General features: G+C 43.2%; 1 protein-coding gene across 1 annotated transcript; it reads left to right on the top strand.

Annotated features, from left to right (window-relative positions):
- Positions 1-1,725: 1,725 nt before the first annotated feature.
- Positions 1,726-12,787, top strand: hacl1 (2-hydroxyacyl-CoA lyase 1). Its single transcript, XM_064348429.1, has 17 exons — positions 1,726-1,882; positions 2,773-2,877; positions 2,997-3,037; positions 3,907-3,987; positions 4,096-4,168; positions 4,314-4,391; positions 4,933-5,027; positions 5,413-5,525; positions 5,753-5,888; positions 6,105-6,210; positions 6,361-6,444; positions 6,659-6,760; positions 6,952-7,106; positions 8,385-8,543; positions 8,657-8,764; positions 8,904-9,090; positions 10,308-12,787. Exons 1-17 carry the CDS (start codon positions 1,832-1,834, stop codon positions 10,338-10,340), a joined length of 1,707 nt encoding a protein of 568 aa, XP_064204499.1. The 5' UTR covers positions 1,726-1,831; the 3' UTR covers positions 10,341-12,787.
- Positions 12,788-14,223: the final 1,436 nt, after the last annotated feature.

The raw sequence follows: 14,223 nt of genomic DNA, 5'->3' as shown, positions 1-14,223 counted from the left end.
ATTTTCTCAATGGAAGCTGCGCTCCATAATATTTGGGAAAAGGCATATTTTTTGATTGATTTGGCTTGGTACTCCACAATTTTAGATATGTAATTAAACAGTCCATATGTGGTTGAAATTGCCACATTCTCAGCTTTTAGTAATGGGTATTTGTATACATTTTGGTTTCACCATATAGAAAGTACAGCACTTTTTATGCATAGTGCTCCAATTCCAGGGCACCATATAGATCAGAAACACTCTTCATGAGACATGGAAGATGTACCTGATAGATCCTGCAGAGTTCTGGAAAATGGTGCGGACAGATGGGGCCAAGATTCATTTGTGATCAGAGTGTCAGAGTGATGACAAGCCAAGTGTGGAGGCAAAAAGGAACTGCCCAAGATCCAGAACACCCCCCTCATCTGTGAAACATGGTGGTGAGGGTGTTATGATTTGGGTATGAATGGGCTCTGCATGTTCTTGCTCACGTATTTTCATTGATGATGTAACTACTGGTAGCAGCACCAGAATTAATTCAGAATTTGGCCGATGCATCTTATCTGCTCAAGTAAATGGCTCTGGACTCATTGGACGACACTTCAACCTACAACAAAACGATCCCAAACATACTGATAAAACAACAATACCCAATTACATGTATCACCTATGGTAGATGACCTTCAACCAGTTGACTCCTTTCTAAATTGTATTTCTGAAATCAATATTTGGATGGGGCAAAATTTTGTCCAACTGAAAAAGGACAAAACAGAGATTTTAGTTATTGGTGACATCAGACCTTTCATCTGATGGCGCTCTCTGTAAATGTTAGGCCCAATTCCAGAATCTTCGGCGGAATTACAGAATGTGACCTACATTTTTTGCAACGGATGGAATGTAACCAAAATGCATATTATCATCTTTAAAATATTGCTAAAGTCAAACACCTTCTTCTTCCATAAGACACTGAAAAGCTTATGCATACTTTCATCAGCATGTAGTAGACTACACTACTGCAATGCACTGCGCTCTGACCTTCTTAGATAGATAAAAGGACAGCTCCAGCATGTTCAAAATGCAGAAGCCAGAGTTCTAAATGGAAACAAAGAAAGAGAGGACATCCCCCCCCCAAAAAATATCCGAAAACCCTCAAATTTATCAAATGGGAGTCATCTGCCCCCTGCTGGCAGATGCCATTGTTAGATTATTATTATGAGTTTGTCTTTTTCTGCTTTTGACACCTAACCAATCTGGCACTTCAGTGAATAAGTTATTATTTTTTCCCCCGTTGCTTATTTTGAACCTTTTTAGTTTTAAACAGATTATATAATAATTGGGAATACGCTTCATGTGCATGACACATAATAAGATATATTTCGTTTTTTTAAATATTTGAAATATATCGTATGTATAAGTTTGTTTATCGGGAGCATGACTGTTGAATTAAGCCTACTAATACTGCTTGTCAGCCTTTATAATGTCAAGATCATGTGATTATCTCCTGAATCATGGCTGCACTGATTCATTATTCATCGTCTCTTATTGCAAAATCTAAAGGAGGTTTATTTCAATGCTCATTTCTAAATCCATGCGCTGATTTACGGATTTTATTCTCATGGACGCTGATTTCATCCCTTGCTGCCTTTTCTGCGGGATAGCAGATCCACAATTTCAGAAATAGTGCATCTGTGCAATTTGATGTCTAGCCTGCTGTATTCTATTTCTGATTGGTTGAAATTCAATCATGTCTATGCCTGATTGGTTGCATGATTTCTTCCGTGTTTCCTGTTTTTACCAGTGTGCTCAAATGGACCTTTGAACTCGGTTGAGGTTTTAGAAAGTTGCGGGGGAAATGGAAGAAGTAACTGGGGCACAAATTATTGCCGAAGCTCTCAGGGTTCAAGTAAGACCAAACGTCCTTCCAGACCCGCGGCATAACGTAGAGTTTTTCTCTTATTTTTGCGAGCTACCTGTGTAGCGTGGTGTATTTCTTTTATTTAGCAGAGCCAATTGAGACATGACATAGATTGCTTCTCATTTCTGATTTTAAAAAATAAGTCACTTATTCCTTGACTTCCTTGCAGATATAGCTAGTATCGTTGGCAAGCAGCGGAGATAATGAAACGGGGTAGCGAAGTATAATTGTTGTGTGAAGGTTAACTAAGTTTCCGGTACTGTGTACATAGCATATGCTATGTTTACAATCAGAGAGTGATGTATTGGCAGTTTTTAAATAGCTATATTTCGGTATAAAATGTTAGTTAGATTGCTTGCTTTCCAGTCACGGAAAACGAGCAGATGAAAGCGCAACTTTCTCACTTGAGAACAATCAGTCCTTGGTGAATGTATTTCAAAGGTCACGCATGTGCATATTGTAGATACGAGGGGGAAAACAGCATGCGTAATAATAATTGTTGTTATTATTATTATGATCATAAACTCACGGAATGTCATCTCAAATGGCCTTTACTGGTGCCGGTATTATGCAGAATGTTTTCAATATCTGTCCTCTGTTTTGTGCATACATCCATGAATGAACAAAACAAGCTTTGTATTCCTTTTACCATCTTCAGTGCAAGGTAGATTCACACATGAAACACATGGACAGGACGTGCCTCAATAGAGGAATGAAACTGAAGTCTACTGTGACTTACAAAAATAACATAAAAAAATTTTCACAATCAGACAGGCAGGCAGATGGACAATGGCATGTGTGTGACACATTTTTATGGAAGCACTGATTTATGAACAGTGGTTTGAGTATGATTATAATTTTATTTTGATTTTCTTCAGAATGTGGAGTACATGTTTGGAATTGTTGGTGTTCCAGTCATAGAGGTTGCGATGGCTGCTCAAGCTGCAGGCATCAAATATGTGGGCATGCGGAATGAGCAGGCGGTAAGGCCGTGTGTTTACTTTATGCATTCTGTACATTCAGCATTTGTTTTCATTGGCTGATAATGGATTGCCAATATTAATATTGTCCAAATGTGTACTTTTGATTTGTCATCCAACAGGCCTGCTATGCCGCACAAGCTATTGGGTACCTCACAGGACGGTATGGAATCAGTGTGTGTGCACTTAGTGTGACAGGTTCCTCCTCAAATGAATCCCCACTGGGTTGTGTGTGTGTGTGCGTGTGTGACGGTGTGTGTGTGCGCGTGTGTGTACATGTGTACATGTCTGCCCACATGTATTTATGTGTGTGCTGTTCAGTATCCATAGAAAACTGACATAGAAAAAAGCTGGATGAGGAGGTGTCATGAAATTACAGTGAGAAGATTTGCAGGTGATAGACCAAGCAGTGCATATTGTTTAAGAAATGTCTTATCTAGCGGCTGCTGGGTGGCTCATCCTGGTAAGGCACTGTTCAAGTGTGTGGATGGGCCCCATGGTCTGCTTTTCAATCTGGGCCATGCCAGTGCAGACTGTGCCTGGCAGCACCACAGGGCTACGCTCAATCAGCACTAGTTTCTCCCAGGGAAGGGAGGGTTTCACTCTGCTGGGATGATGGCATCTGAGCATGCTCTGGCAACCCCAGCTGGTCAATCAGGCATCCACAGACTGCCTGTTGAGCTACACATAAAGTGTTTTTAAAAAAATCTCTTGTCTGTGTGAGCCCTGCTTGTAGAATATGGTGTGATAACAAGTGGTGGCTGACATCAGATGCTTCACATCCTTGTCTGCGTTCTCCCAAATCAATAGTGCCGGTTGCAGCAGTGAGTCTCTTATGATGAATACAGTTAGTACTTTGAAGTTGATCACAGCGGGATACCTGATGGTGAATAATAATCAGTCTTAGCTTCTCTGTTGTCATTGTGTCCTTCTGTTAGATGTGCAAATTTTCCTGCGGGCTGATTTGAATTAGTGTCACATGTGCAGCCCATATTGCAGTGCCTCCTGATAGTGTCTCTTTTCTTCCTTCAGTCCAGCAGTGTGTCTGGTGGTGTCTGGGCCTGGGCTTATCCATGCGTTTGGGGGGATGGCCAATGCCAACGTGAACTGCTGGTACAGTCCTGAGTGGAGATGTTCCCCTCCACATGCGGCGTGTTCTGTCAGGTTTTCCAGGCCCGTCTGGCTTCTCACTGAGTGTCAGTTGTTGGTTGCTCTCTGCAGGCCGGTGCTGGTTATCGGAGGCTCTTCGGATCAAAACCAGGAAACCATGGGGGCCTTTCAGGAGTTCCCTCAGGTGCAGCCCCTACAGTTATGCTGTATTTTAAAATGAGTGCTTTGAAAATGTTAAAATGAATACTTTGTGTCGTACACTGCTAAACATGCTATTCATTTTTAATGGGGAAATACAATAGGAGCTTCTCTTTTTCCAAATCTGAAAGGTGGAAGCCTGCCGATTGTACAGCAAGTTTTCTGCCAGACCCAGCAGCCTGGAGGCCATACCTTCTGTGATTGAAAAGGTGTGCAGTCTGCATTGATACGTCATTGATTTATTACAGGGTCACAATGAAAGCAAGTTATCTTTCATTACAAAAAAGCCAGCAGTACACATATCACAGAGAGGTCGCTCTGGCCTTCTCCCCAGGCTCAACCCCCCAAGGAGCTGTCTGCTCTTCATGCCACTTTATTTACCTGCACTTGGAAAAGTGTGCCAACTGTCATCCATCTAGCAAAAGAAACATATAATTCATATTCATCAATGATTACCTCAGCATGCCACATAGTCAAATTTTCCTCACGCAATGACAAAATTTAAAACAATTTTTCAGGTACAACTTATGAATGTATGTAGAAGAAATGAAAAGGGATGATAGTTTTGATCATTTAAATAATAACATCAGGTACATTAAACGAATCAGTCATGCCATGGTATTAAAAAACACATACATGAACTTTTCACTTAAAGCCTGATGTTGCGAGTAGAGCATCGCTTGTGACATGTGTATTGACTCTGTGATGTGATGATGAATTGAATTGTTTTTGGCGATGTTCCCTCTCCAGGCGTTTCGAAGCAGCACATATGGCCGCCCTGGCGCCTGTTACATCGACATTTCAGGGGACATGGTAAACGCTAGAGTGGACCGAGACAGAGTGAGGTCAGTCTGACACAGCCATTGTGTACACAGGTGTACGTAAGATGCTAATTCCTGTGGGGCTAATTGGGTCTGATCACTGGAGTTCACTAATGCACACTGTGTTGCTGTGACTGTGGTACTGATGAACTGTACTGCTTTCCATCATAATATAAACAAATATATAACTGTTTTGGATGTGCGCAGCTACTAAATTAACAAATGAAAATGTTTATGCCTTCATAGTGTTATGTAAGTGGGAGTTGAGAATTATATTTGATTTTATTAATGTCTGTAGAGGATTTAAGGCCTTTGTTTTGGTGACATCTTGTTTCTGTTCTGAAATGTACCCTGTTAATCCCTCAGTGTGTTTGGCTGATTTATTTTCCTGCTTATCTATGTGCTGCAGATTTGTGTCCTGCTGCCCACCTCCTCCTGTGAGTCTGGCTGAGCCCTCCGCCGTTGGGGATGCAGCCTCTGTGCTGAAGGAGGCCAAGCGGCCGCTTCTCATCATCGGCAAAGGCAACTCTGAATACTGTTACTCTTATTCTCACGTGCCATTGACCAGATCAGTGTCACACATGCACGTACAGTGTATACAATCATATATGAATGTCCAGCCTTATAACAGCAGACTGAGGGTGTGGGAGTGGGATAGCGTGGAAGAGAGCTGTGGGGAGGAGAACAGCCGTGTGGACTGAGTGAAGGGGATTGAGAGTTGTGTGTGTGTTTGTGTGTGTGTCCTGTAGGTGCAGCCTATGGACAGGCAGAGAGAGAGATCAAAGAGCTAGTGGAATTGTGTGGGCTGCCCTTCCTGCCCACTCCCATGGGTAAAGGGGTGCTTCCTGATGATCACCCTAACTGTGTGGCTGCAGCTCGATCCAGGTGTGTGCCTCGTCACCGTCTCCCTGAGTGCATGGTCCTTTCTTTCCTTATAGACCTCTGAAGCTCCTACCTTCTCTCTTTCTTCCTCTTTGTCTATCTGTCCATAGTGACACTGTAGCGTTTCTCCCTTTCCACACAGTGTCTCTCACTGCCCTTACAATGAGTTTTGTCCTCATTCCTTGCTGATCTCCCACCCCCCCCCGTCTCTTTGTCTAGGGCCCTGCTTCAGGCAGATGTCATCGTGCTCCTTGGTGCGAGACTCAACTGGATCCTGCACTTCGGTCTTCCCCCGCGATTTCACCCCCAGGTCAAGATCATCCAGGTAGGTCAAGCCTCATCGTGAAATGCCTGTTTTTTGAGTGGAAAGTGATGGTGTGACAGGTGTGTTAGAGACATGTAGACTGTTAGTTTCACAGACAGGTGTGTGTGTGTGTGAGGTCATTTGTAGTATAAGTTTGTGCTGTGTGCCCAGGTTGACCTTTGTGCTGAGGAGATGGGGAACAACATCAGACCCGTAGCTGCTCTGCTGGGAGATGTCCGTGCTGTTGTCAGTCAGGTATAGTAAAGCATCACCGCAGGCATGTCTCCCATATCCTCTTCCCTCATTCCGTCTCCTGGTACACTTCCTGTTTCGCGTAGATTTATGGTGCCTGCTAGCTGAGCTGTATTTTCAGCTTGCATAGTGTTCATTTCATAAATACTGATACCATTCCAAAGTGTTTGTATTTGTGGTGGTAGCACTTCCTGTAGGAAAATGTCCTTATTTTCAGCTGCTGGGATGTTTTCGAAAAGAGGTATGGAAATATCCCTCTGATACGGACTGGTGGAAGACACTCAGGGAGAAGATGGCTGCCAACGCAGAGATATCCAAGGTGTGTGTGTGTGTGTGTGTGTGTGTGTGTGTGAGTGTGGGCGCGTCACATGACACTGCTCTCATCATGTCAGCTGTCTATTAAATTTTGACCTGACTGTATGTGTATTTATCGCCTGTCAGGTTGTGTGTTCATGCCCATTTTCCACTGGGAGTATCTCTGGACTGGCGGGGTCATATTTCTCTCCACAGGGGTTGGCTCTGCGGCAGGCGCTCCCCATGAACTACTACACGGTGTTTCACCACGTGGCCCAGCTCCTGCCCCGAGACTGTGTCATAGTCAGCGAGGGGGCCAACACCATGGACATCGGCCGGACCCTGATCCACAACTACCTCCCACGGCACAGGCAAGCCCCACACGCCGGACGTCCTCTGTGCTGTAAAACTAAATACTGTCCCATCTTTGAAGATGAATGTGTCCCCAGTAGGGTGTGAGGAGGAGGAGGAGGAGGAGGAGGAGCAGGAGCAGAATGCACTGCTCTTCCTCTTTGGTTTCTCTCTGCTGTGTCTGTTCCCTCCCACAGCCAGGGAGGTGTATGAGACCTGGGAGCACAGCAGGTTCGCACACAGGCCTGCTCAGCAGAGGCTAGCAGACATTAGCTCGGGTGTTGCCCATAGCCTTCATTAGGCCTGCTAGAAAGGCACAGCCAGCGCGGGCTTTGGGGGAGCCCTTTTTGTGACACTCCCCCTTTTGTGCGCTGGCTGTCTGTCACCCTCCAGCTCTAATCCTCTCGGCCTCTGTCAGAGGATATTCTTTTTTTGGCTCAGCAGTGGGAATGTTTTTGGCTCAGACTTGGGAATGTTTTTGTTTGTTTGACTTTCGTTTCACTCAAAATAAATTGGTTTGTCTGTCCTGTGCATTTAGTAGGGTGTTTGTTACTCACTCACTCACCAGACACTGTGCTTCCATGAAGTGCTTTTGTTATTCATGCTTCATTAATATTCATGTGGCTGGAATATGACATGTACATTCTTGTAAGAGAAGGAGTAAGCAATGCAGAACACTGTTCTGTGTTTGTCTGCTCATAAATATTCATAGCGAGCTGCCATCTCCTGTACTCTGTAATTGCAAATGATAACTACTCAGCTGAACCAATAAGGAATACACTGTGGATTGTGCCTTTTTGCTGGTCTGCTGCACTTTACCCCTCTACCGCTGATTCTCCATTAATCACACATTATATTCATTTATTTGCTTTTTAATTTTTAATTTTAGGAATGTACTATAGTCATAGCCATACCATTAGAGACTGTATTTTTATCCACACTGCAGATGGTGGAGTGATGCAGTGCAGTGATGCAGTGCAGGGTTGCCATGTGATGCAGTGTAGGGTTGCCATGTGATGCAGTGCAGGGTTGCCATGTGATGCAGTGCAGGGTTGCCGTGTGATGCAGTGCAGGGTTGCCGTGTGATGCAGTGCAGGGTTGCCGTGTGATGTAGTGTTGTGTTGCTGTGTGATGCAGTGCAGTGTTGCCATGTGAGGCACTGCTGTGTTGTCATGTGATGTAGTGCAGGGTTGCCGTGTGGTGCAGTGCAGGGTTGCCATGTGATGCTGTACAGTGTTGCCGTGTGATGCAGTGCAGGGTTGCCGTGTGATGCAGTGCAGTGTTGCCATGTGATGCAGGCTGGATGCCGGCACGTTTGGAACCATGGGCGTGGGTCTTGGCTTTGCCATCGCGGCGGCGGTGTTGGAGAGGGACCGGCGCAGCGGGCATCGGGTGGTCTGTGTGGAGGGGGACAGTGCCTTCGGCTTCTCCGGCATGGAGGTGGAGACTATGTGCAGGTGACTCCGCCCACTTCCCCTCTTCTCCGCCTCCTTTTCCCCACATCGCCCCTCCCACCATCCACCGTCCTGCCCTGCTGCTTGATTGATGTGCTGTGTTTTAATGCTCACAGATACAAACTGCCCGTGATCATCATTGTAGTCAACAACAATGGCATATACAGTGGTGTGGACCCAGACACATGGAGAGAGTTGGAGAAGATGGGAGACCTGACCACTGTGTGAGCACTGAGATTAAAGCTCTCCGCTGCATTCTCTGTGGAGTATGGGGCTTTGTGTACATGCTGAGCTCTCGCTCTCACTCCACACAGTCTGTACCGTAGTGGTGCTTCCCACCTTTGACTCGTATTTCTGTCTCAGAGCCCCGCCCGTTACGCTGCTGCCTGATGCCCGCTATGATGAGGTCATGGCTGCCTTCGGGGGGCGGGGCTTCTTGGTGCGGACGCAGGAGGAGCTGAGGAGTGCCCTGGAGCTCAGTCTGCAAGACTGGGAGAGACCCAGCCTCCTTAATGTCCTCATTGACCCCGCCTCCGACAGGAAGCAGCAGGTACGGCCCAGACCCACCCTTCCAGTTTAGAATGAATTCCTGTGATGGAAAAGCTGCAAAGGCTTTGACTGGTTAAAAGTTATGCCTCGACCAATGGCAGGATGGAAGGCAGGCCTGCTGGGGATGAGTTTCAGATTGTTTTTTGTTTTTTTAATGAGCTGGAGCTCACAATCATTTCACAGACTAAGAGATTAGCACTTGTGACCTTGAGTTTTTTCCCTCCATCAGCAGAGACGCAGGGCGGTGCGTCAGCATAGAAATGACCGCACTTCCTGTGGTACACGATTGACCACAGCTTTACCAAAGGAGTCAGTGAAGTGGGGCAAGATGGCACTTACAATGCTCAGGTTACATCTCATATTTATATAGTGCTATGGGGTTTGTACTTTTAGACCAGAAACCACAATTAATTCACTGCTTCTGTGGTCTGGTTCCCTCTAGTCATCATAGCCAGATTCTGATCTTCACCTTCTACTTTTCCTATACCTCTTTCTATATCTAGATCCCTCAGCGTACTGCTGTATATCTTATTACCACATTAATGTGAAGGTAATCCAGAACACAGAGTATTGATTATGTATCCGGCATAAAGCTTTAGTATGGGCCAGAGCAGGGCTGAGCACTGCTCTCACATGGCATGCGTGTTTTAAGGAATGGCCCACGTCCACTTGTGTGCACTCTGAGCTGTGACTGACAGACGGCACGTCGGTAATCCTCAACTCCAGGTGCACCATGGGGAGCCGGCGTTTTCCGCACAAAGACCTTTCACCTCACACACACCTGCCTTGGTTATTTCGGTCTGTGTCATGGAGACGGAGGCCCGTTTTGTTTATGTCCAATGTTTCCGTGCAACCCCCAAGCAGACATGCTGGAGGATCAGGTGTCATAGTAACCCTGGGACACTCAAGCTGAACCCCATCCCCAGCGTAAAGGCCTGGGTTTTGCCTGTCACTGAAAGAGCAGATAGAGAAACCCATCTCTGATTGGGCCTTTTTTTTTGTCTTCTCCCTCTCATTTCGTACCGAGGGCATTTAAGGTTTCACATTGGTTTCTTCAGAAACGAAGGTTCTTCCATGGCTATAATGACACATTTCATGCGCGTCGCTAGCATCTGTGGTTGAGGGAAGAAAGGCCACTAGATTGCCAGAGTAGTTCTATGCTCTGTATGTTCTCCGTTCCGTATGTGAAAGTGCCTTATGTGACACTTTGTGTTTCAGGAATTTCCCTGGCTGACCCGCGCCAATTTATAAATGCAGGAGAAGAGGGTGTCGGCTGGAGGATCCAGAAGCAGAGGAATCCACAGTCTGCAGCCTATGCAGGATAGAGCAGAATCAAAGGGTGCTCTGCATCAGTGAAAATGAATGTAATGTAATGTGTGAACTGCTGTTCAGAAATGGCTTTAACCAATATTTAGCTTAAAACAGTTACAATGTGCCGCCAGGCACCCAAGGGTGAGAAACACTATTGTCTATAATACTTGCCATTCTGTTTTCAGAAGGTTACAATCGCTATATTTTGATGTTTTGAAAGTACACTAGCTGAAGTATATTTCTATGAATTATATTGTGTCCCACCACTTGTACTGTAGTATTGCAGTCAACTTCTTAATGTCATTTTCATGGTGTTGCAGATATTTTGGAGACATTTTACAATTTTACAATTACCAGCAAACTTTCTGTTAGATAATCCGGTCAAATTAGTCGTGTTTTCTGAGAAAATAGTTTGCATACCATCCTGCAGGGGGCACTTTTTGTCATGTAATACCACAGCAAAGAACCTGAGGAAGTCAGGAATTAGAAATGCTGATGTGTGCTCTTAATGGGATGACCACTCCCTCAATCAATGGAAAAACTCAATTCCACAGTATTTAGTAACAGTATTTATTCCCTTTTGAACACATTAATAACACTGTCACTGGAGTCTTTTTCTATCAAAGTAATCAATCATTTGAGGTAAAATATTGATTTACTGCAAAATTTAGAAAGCCTGATCATCTAGCCGTACTGCCTGATATGTATTTATTTGCTAGGTAGCTCTACGCCGTAAAATACTGGCTATACATTGACACGGTACTTGCATACTCCTTTCTCTAATATTATGATTCTCTCAAATAGCATATCTTGAAGCATATCTCTCCTGCCCCTGGGATTTTGACTGCATAATTATTTCTTCTTGCCACTTATGGACTTATGAATGGTAGGCATGATGCACAAATACTGGTTCTAAAGGTAGTCCCTGTCATTTATACCATAGAAACAATGTTTTTGCCTTATTTTTCAATAAAAGGATGCACAACATTTCACTGTGAACATCAGTACTGTTCAAATAGTAAATCAGTACGAAACATATTGTTTGAAATCAACAGGCACTATGGAAATTGCCTGTGCATATTAGCTAATGCATTTGTCCCCATTTTGTGTATCTCTGGGGCGTGTGAGTTAAATGAATGTCTCCCTGTAGATAAAGTTGATGATTAATATTTTGTTTTTTGAATTCAGTCAAGACATACTCTAACTTGTAAACACAAAAAAAACTCTTTAAAACTCATATCAGAGTTTTCACATCAGAGAATAAAATAAAACTTGAAGTTCAGTGCACCTCTCTTAGCATATGCACACCACATCTGTAAGTGAAGTCGAGACTGCAACTACACTGTAACAAAGCATTCCACGTGTTTGCAAATGGGTTATTATAAAATTCACTTTTTTAGTATCAGTTTGAATATTCTCATGTGTAAAGTGCCTTTTGCAATGGGACCACTGAAATATCTTACCCTGCTTCCCCAGTCAAACACCCTATCTACTTATCAGTATGGAATGTCTTTCTTTGCATATCTTTCTCAGAGATGCAGGGAAATGTGTACTTTAGATCTGTACTTCCTAGCTTTTTTCAGGACAAAGTACTGTTTACTGGTTGTTGTTCCAATAGAGCTCTTAATTAGTTTAGCTTTAGTGTGCTGTTAATTAAATATTGATCTTGGTTTGACGGTGCTTGATAGATATTTACTGTAAGTCCTGTGAAAGAAGTGGTTTTTGTGATTAATGTATTTGTGAAATACAGATAAAGTATAATGGGTATTTTGCCTCTTAAACAAATGACTAATACAGATTTGTATTTAGCCTAACAGATGAAGGGTCAATATGTTTGATTAACTGTTGTAAGGTCTTTGAGCAGTTAGCAGTTGCTTAGCTACACCAGCCCTTAAGGGCAAGATTACAAAAACGTTCAATAAACACTGTCAGTTGTATATTTCTGAGCACAACAACATTTTTCACTCTTCAGTGTCTTAAAGCATATGACCATCAGGTGAAGACAAATCCAGATGTTTCTCCTTGACAACTCAATCAAATCTAATTATAAAAGGTTAAGAACTGTCATGTACATAACACCTGTATAACCAGTCTCCCGGATCAGCGTTAGTAATGATTTATGAAGACCACTGTCCTGTTCATATTGCACAGTTTCTGATTAATTGGGGCTCGATATGGTGCTCACTATTAATGAGCAAGTGACTGAATGTGTCTATACACTTGTTATTTTTTGTATTTTCTTTCTGTGTTTTATCCATTTTAAGAAAGTCTAGGGTTTATCCAAAACTTGGGCATGTTGATGGTTTTTTTTCAGAAATTCCAAGCTTCTTAATATAAAAGAAGTCATAAAATCTGAATGTTGGGAAGCATATGTATCTCCTTGTCAAAATTTTCAAATAACTTCTCCACATTGTAAAGTTTAGGCTCATCATATTGCTCCAATATGACACTTTATTGTATTGGCGCACACGTTTAATTTTCTTGGATGGTCCGGATTATGCTTTCCCTGATTTTCTCACAGGTTCAAAATTCCCTATTGTATGAAGTCTCACTTACGCTGTAATCTCCCCAGCAGATGTAGGAAAGTGTAGCAAAGCACACACTCTTCTCCAAAGCATAGAATGTCTCCGACTGCACTTTAGTGCAGAAGCCAAGGTTGCGCAGACATCAGCCGGAGGAAAACGCCTCACTTGTATAGTTTTAAACAGCATAAACTGTGCACTGGATTTACCAGCAGAGGTCGCTAGAGAGTGATGAGACGAGGATCCCTCCCACTGGATCCTTCCCTTAAGCGGGAAAAAAACCTCTTTCTCGGTGTTTGCAGAATTTACAGGATTTCACTTTTTTCCTAAATACTGCCAAAACCATGTAGAATATCAGCAATAACTCATTATTTAACGGCCATTCTAATTGGATTTATACAATTAAATAACTGTTTATACGTGTTCATGGGGCCTACAAGTTTATTTCCATTTATTAAAATGTTTTTTTTTTTTAATGAAGTGTAGCCTCGGCTATGCTATTGCAAATTCTGCTTCGCCTTGCAGGACTACCGGTCAGGGTCAGCACTGGCACGGGTGGGATTCGATCCCATTCCATTGTTCCATGTCTGTGCACAGGTTAGCCTTTTTTTAATTGGTCAAAACACATACATATTTACTCTAACTTGGATGTACTGTATGTTCAAGTTCAGGTTCCGTAAACAGGTTAATCATTCCTATAATGCCCCTTTGAACCGGCCGCTGGTGGAAAATCACGGTGGAGAGGATGGTGTGGAATGCATGGATGAAGTGAAAAAGGGGATGAGGCACTTAAGGAAGACGAGGAGAATGAGGGAAATTTGTGTATGTAAAGGATAGGAGAGAATGAAGGAATGATGTTACTAAAAGAAGGTGGATGACAACACATCATGGGACGGCAAGAGTGATAGATCTACTATGGGGATCAAGCTGTTAAAATATTTTCCAGGGGCTAGTAGGCAGTTTTTGACTAGGGGTGATAACGCTCCATTGGCAGCTGTCCAAGTGGTCTTTACTGAACCAATTTAACCTCATTTCCAAGATCTGAGAACCTGATACTTGAAAGCCGTAGGCCATACAAATTCTATTTCTTACAGATCTTGAAGAATAGGCCTATATTATTCATTTTGGGCAATTGTTATTTGGAGGAGCAATACAAGCACAGATGATTTAATTCTACAGTAATTTAATATTAAAAAGCTTTTAAGAAATTAATGCATGCATATTTTATTTTAAACCATTAAATAAAGTCAATTCGTTCCTTCATAAATTCTAAAAACAAACAAAGATGTGTCACTGTACCC

The sequence above is a fragment of the Anguilla rostrata genome, chromosome 1, assembly GCF_018555375.3.
Source record: "Anguilla rostrata isolate EN2019 chromosome 1, ASM1855537v3, whole genome shotgun sequence".
Classification (NCBI taxonomy): domain Eukaryota; kingdom Metazoa; phylum Chordata; class Actinopteri; order Anguilliformes; family Anguillidae; genus Anguilla; species Anguilla rostrata.
Note: the sequence above shows the minus strand (reverse complement) of the source record. Positions and strands in the feature narration are given on the sequence as shown.

Excerpts from the sequence above, each read along its gene's own strand:
- hacl1 (XM_064348429.1), top strand. The coding sequence starts at position 1,832 with ATGGAAGAAGTAACTGGGGCACAAATTATTGCCGAAGCTCTCAGGGTT. Across the intron at positions 3,038-3,906 it reads ATTGGGTACCTCACAGGACG|TCCAGCAGTGTGTCTGGTGG; the intron begins GTATGGAATCAG and ends TTCTTCCTTCAG. Across the intron at positions 8,544-8,656 it reads GAGGTGGAGACTATGTGCAG|ATACAAACTGCCCGTGATCA; the intron begins GTGACTCCGCCC and ends TAATGCTCACAG.